General features: G+C 36.4%; 1 protein-coding gene across 1 annotated transcript in view; it reads left to right on the top strand.

Annotated features, from left to right (window-relative positions):
- The window catches only part of SLC25A27 (solute carrier family 25 member 27), a 33,345-nt gene extending 24,330 nt beyond the window's left edge, over positions 1 to 9,015 (top strand). The window contains exons 7-9 of the mRNA XM_007936168.2: positions 1,214 to 1,306; positions 1,970 to 2,072; positions 8,944 to 9,015. Coding sequence (XP_007934359.1) covers positions 1,214 to 1,306; positions 1,970 to 2,072; positions 8,944 to 9,015 — 268 coding nt within the window. The remainder of the gene's footprint in view (positions 1 to 1,213; positions 1,307 to 1,969; positions 2,073 to 8,943) is intronic.
- The last annotated feature ends 774 nt before the right edge of the window (positions 9,016 to 9,789 follow it).

The following is a 9,789-nucleotide window of genomic DNA, read 5'->3' as shown; positions in this document are numbered from 1 at the left end:
TCAAGGAGATGGATTGATACGGTGGCTGTGATGATGGGCTCGAGTATAGCAGGGATTGTGGGGCTGGTGCGGGATCGGGCAGTGTTTCGTTCTGCTGTTCATGGGGTCGCTATGAGTCGGAAATGACTCGACGGCACTTAACAACAACAACAACAACATTCCACAGAGAACAATTAAGGCAGAGGTGTTGCATAGTGTGGTATGAACTGAGAACTACAGTTAGTTACATTGTTAGAACATCATGGGTTAAGAGGGATGAGAACTTGGAGGACTTTGTATGACATGGCCAGAACATGAGCTCAATCTGTTGATAGGGAATAAGCCCTTGATGGCTTTAAATAGAGAAACTGGCATAATTAGATTTGTTTTTAGAAAATCTTTTCAGTATCATTGTTTAGGGCAGAGAGAAACAGGCAAGGTTAGTATATTCAAATGGAGTATCTTAATGAACTGAGACTTAAAACAGTGGCCAAAATGAATTTGTTTTTTGAATACTAACAACATTATGTGATTCTCTTATTTAAATTCTTTCAAAACTTTCCTCACATCTAGAATTAAGATCAAACTCCTTTAATAGGCTTCATGTTCTGATCACTGCTTGCTTCTGTAGTCTTTCCTCTGTGTGGGCTCTCACCCTCTCTTATGATGTTGCAGCCACATTGGCTGTTTTTGGTCTCCTAGTAACACCAAGAGTTTTCTTGGCTTGAGGACTTTGCATGTCTTATTGCTTCTGCTTACAGTTCTCTTCCTTCAGGTGTTCACATGGATGCCTCCTTTCACTATCCAGGTCTCAGTTCACTTCAAGAGCCTTCTCCCAACTGTCTGTTACCTAGTTAACTGTCCATCACATCACCACATTTTATTTTCTTCATACTACTTATTAACACCTAAAGTTATCATTTCTTCTCTGCCTCAGCCCAACTAGAGTGCACGTTTCTTGAAGGCAGGGTCTTATCTGTCTTGTTCTTCACTGCCTAGAAGAATGTCTGGCACCAGCAGGTGCTTGAGGCATATTTGTTGACTGACTGACATTGTTTTTGTTTTTATTTTTTATACCTCTCTAATAAATTAATTTTAAAGTAAAAGATAATTATTATGGAGACTATTGGAATAATATATGCAGTATCCCATTCTTTGTAAATATAAATTCTCTTTCTTAGAATTTAGATGCTGTTACATGCTATCCTTCAATTTCACTTATTTGTGTCTGTAGTTTATGTTCTGGACTGGTAGCTTCTATTCTGGGAACACCAGCTGATGTCATCAAAAGCCGAATAATGAATCAACCAAGAGATAAACAAGGAAGGTAGATAGAAAGTCTTTCAGTACGTGTTTGAATGTCTGTAGTAATATTGTCGTTTAAAGATTTTTTTTGTGTGTGTTTCTTCTTGATAGAAATATGTTTATGTGTCCAAGCAGGAAATTGTTTTTATGCAAATACCTGTTCTCTGTTTTTGGGAAATGTACTATGCATTTTGGAGAAATGAGCTAATTTACAAACATTATTTACAACACATAAAGTATTCATTGTGACTTTATTGTTTTCAAAGACTTTTTGAAAGTATACTATGCTGAGAATTTGCATAACACTTTCTTCAGAAGCTTTTGGTTTATAGGTAATATGGACAATTTGATTTGGTATTAAATGGTACATTCTCTTTGGAAGAGGTAGACTGAAATCGAAGAAAAAGGTCGAGGATGGGATGGATGAGAAAAGTCAGCCTTGAAAATATCCTTAACTTCAAAAGAAGTGATCTACATCTATGAACTACAACATATCATTTGTTGTAAATTAGCAGAAAAGCATATAACTTACAATAAGAAATTTCCATCTAATTGGAAAATTCCTTAGACATACATTCATTTTAAATTAATATCATTTTATACAATACAATATGATTAATTACACTTATTTGTATGTCTATTTACAAAGAAAAAATTTAACAAAATTCTCTTATTTTCTTTTTAGGGGACTTTTGTATAAATCGTCCACAGATTGCTTGATTCAGGCGGTTCAAGGTGAAGGATTTATGAGTCTGTATAAAGGCTTTTTACCATCTTGGCTGCGAATGGTAAAGTTAGGTTTCTTTTACCTTCTTTGTTTTTCTTTTCTTTGCATTTAAATTATTTTTAATTTGTGAATATCTTCTCCTTTTGTTTTTTCGCATAGCCCTAGGCCAAATCAAGGTCCTTTCTTTGTTTATTAATCTTTTTTTGTTTGTTTGTTTTCGTTCATCTCTCTTCAGAATCATATTACCTTTGTTAGTAGATGAGGGTAAACTTATTCAGTTACACCTATAAATTAATCAGTCAGCATTCTTTTGCCAAAAAGACTATGGATAGAAATATAAAACTTATAATAGTCTACTTAGCCAAAGTATAGTAGTTTGGAACAGTGATTTGGAACAGCAGTTTGGAAATATAGATTTCACATTAGAAACTATTCCTATAAAAATTGTAGTGTTTTAAAACATAATATGTTACTTTGATGGCAAACTTTACCATCAAATTTTTACTCACAAAGTATTATTATCATAGAACTCTGCTTGGTAAAGAAACATATCATTTTTATTTGGTTTAGAAGGAAGTGAACTAAGATATAGGATTATATAGACTTGTTCAAGTAACAGAAAATATAAAAGCAAGGTAATCAAGTATTTTATAAGTTAAAGAATACTTAAAAGAATGGATGAGTTATGGGTTTATAAATCCAAATAATGAAAAATTAGTGAAATAAAATACAGTAATATTAATTGAGTAAAATCCTCTGCTATAAAAACTTGGCTTTGAGATGAAAAAAATAGTCTCAGCCCTGGCCTAGTGCTGGAGCTTATTATAATTTAGGTTGAGAAGAAACATTGAATAAGATATAGAAATGGCGTGTATTGTGGGAATTGTGCATGGTGCTCGGGAAATGGAGCAGTAGGGTCACTATGAATTGGAATCAACTGGATGGCAACTGTTTAAGTACAGCACTGGCTGAGAAATTAAGAAAGCCTCTCCGGAGGTTGAACTTTTGAACTGAGATTTGAAGAATGAGTAGGACTTGGCCAGGTGAGAAAGACAGAAACATTCTAGGGTAGATAAATTGGACAAAAAACATGATGAGATCAAGCAACCAATGAAAGCCCAGCAGGCTGAGGCAAAGATGGAGGGTGGAGGCATATGGTGAGGCACATACCAGATCAGGGAGGGCTGTGAAAATCATAAGAGTGAAGGAAAGCTACTTAAGAATTTTTAATAGAACACTGGCTTGATGAAACCTTTCTGTTTTGAAAGATCATTCTGACAGCCATGTAAGTTGTAACAAGTATAGGAGTAGTTGTAGTGGAGAGATAATGGGGGCTTGAACTATGGTATGAAAGTGGGAACCAATGAAAATGGATTAAAAAAATTAGTTAGGCATAAAAAGGAGATAGAAACATATCTGATGGAATGGAGATGGAGGAATGATCAAAGAAGAAGTCAGCTTTACTCTCAGATTCCTGCTCTAAGCAACTGATGGTGATGTTGTTTCCTAAAATGGGGATTATTTTCAGGAAAGAGTATTTTGGGGTACAATAACAAGTTCAGTTTTTGCTATGTTAAGTATTGGAAACCCATGTTGTTAGGTGCCATCAAGTCAGTTCCAACTCACAGTGATCATGTGCACAACGGAATGAAACACTGCCCAGTCCTGTACCTTCCTCGCAGTCATTGCCCTGCCTGAGCCCATTGTTGCAGCCACTGTGTCAATTCATCTCATTGGGGGTCTTTCCCTTTTTTGCTGACCCTCTATTTTATCAAGCATGATATCCTTCTCCAGGGAGTGGTCCCTTCTGACAACATGACCAAAATACAAGACATGAAATCTGGCCATTCTTGCTTCTAAGGAGCATTGTGGCTGTACTTTCTCCAAGACAGATTTGTTTGTTCTTCTAGCAGTCCATGGTAAATTCAATATTCTTCACCAATGCTACAACTCAAGTGCGTCAATTTTGCCGTCCTCTTTGTTTCCAACTTTCTCATTCCAATCACCAATAATTACCAATACATCTTAATTGTATGTTTGATCAATTTCAGACTGCAGAAGTTGGTTAAAATCTTCAATTTTTTCATCTTTGGCTTTAGTGGTTAGTACTTAAATTTGAATAATAGTAATATTAACTGGTCTTCCTTGTAGGTGTGTGAATATTATGCTATCACTGGACTTCAGGTTAGATTTTGAAATGTTCTTTTTGACAGTGAATGTGACATTATTCCTCTTCAATTTGCCATCCTTGTATAGTAGACCATATGACTGTCCAATTCAAAATGGCAAATACTAGTCCATTTCAGCTCATTAATGCCTAAGATATCAATCTTTATGTATTCTATTTCATTTTTGACAACTTCCAACTTTTCTAGATTCATACTTCATACATTCCAATTTTGATTATTAATAGATTTTTGCAGCTGTTTATTTTCACTTTGAGTTGCGCCACATCAGCAAAGGAAGGTCCCAAGAGATTTACTTCATTAAGTTCATCTCTGATTTGAGGCGGCAGCTCTTCCCCATTCATATTTTGGGTACCTGTCAACCTAAGAGCCTCATCTTCCAGTACCATATCAGACAATATTTCCCTGCTATTTATAAGGTTTTTTCAGAAGTGGACCTGGCCACATACTTCTTCCTAGTATGTTTGATTCTGAAAGCTCTGCTGAAACCTGTCTACCATGGATGAATCTAATGGTATTTGAAATAACTGGTGGCATATCTTCCAGCATTGCAGCAACACACAAGCCATTATAGTATGACAAGCTGACAGATGAGTGGTGGTAGATTGGATGAATCTAATGGTATTTGAAATAACTGGTGGCATATCTTCCAGCATTGCAGGAACACACAAGCCATTATAGTATGACAAGCTGACAGATGAGTGGTGGTAGATCCCATAGGATATCCAAATAAAGATGTCTAGACAACTACCAATATATAGATCTATATCTATGGTTGAAATCGACTCAACAGCAGTGAGTTTGGTTTTGTTTTTATATAGATCTGGATCTTAGAAAAGAATACAATAAAGATCATATAGATCTTTACATTATCTACATATAGATAGTAGCATTATCAACATATAAATGATAGTGAAAGCTGTGAGAATAAATGATATCACCAAGGGATTAAAAACTCAAACTCAAACTCATTGCCGTCAAGTCAGGTCCAACTCATAGCAACCCTTCCTTGGGTTTCCAAGGTATTATCATTATAGAAGTAGATTGCCCAACCTTCCTTCTGGGAAATAGCTGGTGGATTTGAACTGCCAGCCATCTGATCAGCAGTCAGATGACTTAGGTACTACATCACCACAGCTTCCCTCACCAAGGGATAGTCAGTGTCTATTTATTAGCATGTAATTGGAATGAATAGTCAAAGCACTTGTCATTATCTAATACAAGTGTGTATCATACTTGAAAAACATAATTTTAGTGGTTGTGATTATACCTTGAAATTATATCAAAACTGTACATATTTCTTGAAAGGAAGATTTTCATTTGGCTTGCATTAACCAGGCTCTATTATAAGTGCTCATAATACTAAGGAATAAGAGTGTTTGCACTAGAGGGGCTTATAATGTGATGAGGAAGATAAACATGACAATCAAAATAACACAAATAATAAAGCTAGTATTAATCACTTGGTATATGCCCAACACTGTGCTAAACATTTTTATGGCTTAACTCATTGACTTCTCCCAACAACCTGTACAATAGATTATCGTAACTCCCTTTTTAGAGGAGGAAACAAAAGCTTACAAAGTCTAAATAACTTGACCAGGTTTTTTTTTTAAAAAAAAAAAAAAAAAAACATTGCCACTGAGTCAGTTATTAAATATTGGAGTCAGGGCATCAAACTCAATCAGCCTGACTCCAAAGGACATAGTCTTAATAAGGAGGTTGTATTAGTGCACTCCCCCACCATTCTGTCAGTTTGTCGTACATACCAAGAATTGTGAAGATGGCACATGACCAGGCAGTGTTTCATTCTGTTGTACACAGAGTCATCATGTAGTCCAGTAGTCAGTGACTCTTTAAATGAGGTGATGTGCCAAGCTTTGGTTGGGGCAAGTTTACTTTGGCCACACGGTAGAAGATACACTGAAAGCTAGGACACCAGAAAGGATGTCCTAACAGTGGTCTAACCAGTAGTTAACTGTAGAAATGAAGAGAAGAGGGAATCTAAGAACATTCTTGATTGGCTCCACAGGATTTACTAACCAACTATATGTGAAGGTAAGGGAGGGAAAGAAACAAATAGGACTTTTATGTTTCTCTTGTTAAGAGACCAAGAGGATGAGTGAGACCATTAATTGAAACAAAATCAGGATCAAGAGGGATTGAGGGACAGGGAGATTATCCAAGTACATACAAATGCTGAGATTATTTAATCTGACCCATTCTCTTTTTATATGAGGCTTGGGAAGTATAAATGACCAAAAACCAGAGACAAAAAAAAAAAAAGTTAGTATGTGACAAGCACCGTGCTAAACTCTTTACATATATTATTTATTTTTTTAAATTTTACAAGAACCTAGTTAAACAGGAGATATTATCCTCATTTTTCAGATGAGAAAACCATGGCTCTAACAGTTAACAGACTGGCTCAGGTTCATGTAACTAGAATGTATGAGACCTGGGAATTAACTGCAAGTCTCTTCACCTCTAAATTGCATGCTGCAATATACTGAACTACTCAAGAGCCTGAAGCTAGTTACAGAAGTTTTAAAAGAAAAGAGACAGTGCATGATGATGGTAGAACATTGTGAAAGAAAGGCTGGCTAACCACCAACAATCACTAGGATGCCATTTCCTTATTGATTTGGCACAATGTATGACCTTAACTTTAGAAATCTGACTTGGTACTTCCAAATAAATCCACCTTGCAAATACAGATTCAACTTAGCTAACCCCTTGATCCTGATACTAAACCAGAACATTTTGTTCTTTAACACTCTGTTGGCAAATGATACAGATACAAAAGTCTTCTGAATAGCAAATTTCTTCCTGTATTCAAGCTATATTGGAAGCCAGGTTATAGTCAGAAGGTTGCTGAACATAAAATTACAAGAAGAGCTTTTATTTATAAACTTAGTTATTTTAAGACTATCAACCATAGAACCTTTATGTGTTTAGCAGCACGTAATAGCCATGCAGAAGTATCCTGCTTTTTCCCAGCAGCAACAGGCAGACCAGAGGAAACAACATGGATTATTTACACTGGTCACAATTCTGCCAGTGAGAATACCAACAAGTAAATACAGTGTCCTATATGTGCTCCAGCAGACAGGATCAATATATCACCTTTATGTACTGCCCATGTTCTTTGGCTATATGCTCTCTCCCCTTAACTTTTTTCAAAACACAGCTAAACTCCATCCCAACCTCTTCCATGGGGTAGAAATAATATAATCTCACACTGCTCTGTTCCTGATTGATATTTTATTTCATTTGTATATGCTTAGGTTGCTATAATGTCATCAACTTGAGGAAGAAGTCTGATTACTGAAGCAATTAGCAATGATTTCACAGTCCATTCTTAACCAAGACCTCAGCCTCCCTGATCTGACTGCAGTTAGGTCCTTGGCTCACTTCATTTTTGTTGCCACAGGAAAATAGTATCTTCACAACTTCATATTCCTTATTCCATCTATGTCTTCATACATTTAACAAAACAAGTTGTGTTCTCCTAAATCCACTATTTAGTAAATTCTCAGTCTACCAATATAACATACTCAATGTTTCCTAACACATATGACACAAATATTGCTTTACAAATTCTCTAGACAATTATACTTTACATTCTAATTGTCTAATCTTATTGTTCTGCTCTCATATGACAGAGTTCTTCTCTCATCAATATTATCCTATGAACTGATTCAGGGATTCTATACAAGGTACCCTTTCTCTAATGGTTACTTCTAATGTTTATTCTGGGAGCTCTGGTAGCATAGTGGCTAAGGCACTTGACTGCTAACCAGAAGGCTGGAGGTTCAAACCCACCAGCCACTCCTCGGAAGGAAGATGGGGCAACCTACTTCCGTAGTGATACTGCCTCGGAAACCCAAGGAGGGGTCGCTATGAGTCGGGTCCGACTCGATGGCACATAACAACAACAACAACAATGTTTATTCTGTAATTTCCTCCTTTATTTTTTGTTTTTATATCTTCTATCCAGCCCTCTGGTTAGCCATCAAGTGCCTTAGGCACTATGCCACCAGTGCTTTTTTTTTTTTTTTTTTTTTTAACTTGTTGAATAAACCTCAGCCTCTTATAATTCTCTTAGGTATAGTAACACCTTCATTCAAGTTCAAGTCAAGTCCTTCTGTCCTGGAAAATCTTTCCCTACTCAATGTGAATTTTTATATCCATATTGTGATACATCAGGTGTTGGCTTTATGACCTAACTCCCAAAGGACAATCTTCTGTCTCTCTCAGTTTCAAGTTCTTAAATGCCTCATTGTCATGCTTCACATACAACCTACCTGCAGAGGAGCCCAGTCTAGTCTATCCAGGCCTCCTGAGTCCTAGCTCTTGAGCCAGAATGATTCAGTAGAAAGAACCCTGGAAGGGAAGCTAGAAGCCCTTGTTCTAGCTCACAACATACTAATGGCATTTGACCAATAAGCCTCAGTGTCCTCATCTGTAAAATAGAGATGTTAATACCTTTCCTTTCTATTTTAATTTGTTGTTTTGAGAAATCTATGAGAAATCCAATATGAAAATGCTTTGTAAATTATGAAGTGCTTTACCAAGTTGAAATACCAAAATACTTGTTTTCAGCTGAAGTGGATTCAGAATCACTATTATTCAAAGGTGATATATTTACTCACATATATATATGTGTGCGTGTGTGTGTGTGTGTGTGTATAATATTTATAATTGCTTTGAAATATGCACTAACTTCTTTGGTTGATCTTTCAGACCCCATGGTCACTGGTGTTCTGGCTTACTTATGAAAAAATCAGAGAGATGAGTGGAGTCAGTCCATTTTAAGTCCTTAAAAGATGCAGACAAGTAATCAGTGTTCAGTATCATTGAAATGTGGGCTTCTGCAACACACAGAATTATTTCTACCTCTTTAGAAAGACACTTTACTCCACAAAGACTGTGATTTATAGGGGGCAGCACTTTATTTTTCTCTGGAGATCCAAGTCCTCTTTGACTCCTCTTTTTGTTCAAGAGTGATCTGGTCATCTAGTCGGATCTCACAAGACCACCCCATGAGACTCAGCACAGCATTTTCTAAAGAAGACTACAACCCTGATCATTTTCACCTCTGGCGAGAAGGTTTGACCTTCTTTGAGATACTATTCTATGCTGAAGAGCCTGCTTAGAGGAGGAGTGCAGGAAGGAAACAGCATCTCAGACCTGAAGTAGACAATAGGGATGTAAAAGAATGTATAGTAGTGCTTAAGAACTATATTTAACCTGTTATGTCAGCATTTACAATTGAAGTTTGACAATTCACTTTTGTTGTTAAAGTACACATATTGTAACTTAAAGGGAGGTGAATGAAACTTCATAAATAAACAATGTGGGCTTCCCTAGCATTGAAGGAAGTTGATGTATCTTTTCTTGCCAGGAGGACAAAAGAAAAGAAAAGAAAAAGGGGGTTGAGATGATGTTTGGATCTCAAGGAAAGAAGGTCTTTTCTGCCAGTGCCCCATTGTTATTAGATCTGTGTTCACTGGTTAGCGCTCCACTATGTGTCTAAGGACTTCCCCTAACAGCTACAGATTCTGAATCCTGATGAAAACAGAGAAGGTC

Source organism: Orycteropus afer, unplaced genomic scaffold, assembly GCF_000298275.1.
Source record: "Orycteropus afer afer isolate SDZICR_OR568_19922 unplaced genomic scaffold, OryAfe1.0 scaffold00034, whole genome shotgun sequence".
NCBI classification, from domain to species: domain Eukaryota; kingdom Metazoa; phylum Chordata; class Mammalia; order Tubulidentata; family Orycteropodidae; genus Orycteropus; species Orycteropus afer.
Note: the sequence above shows the minus strand (reverse complement) of the source record. Positions and strands in the feature narration are given on the sequence as shown.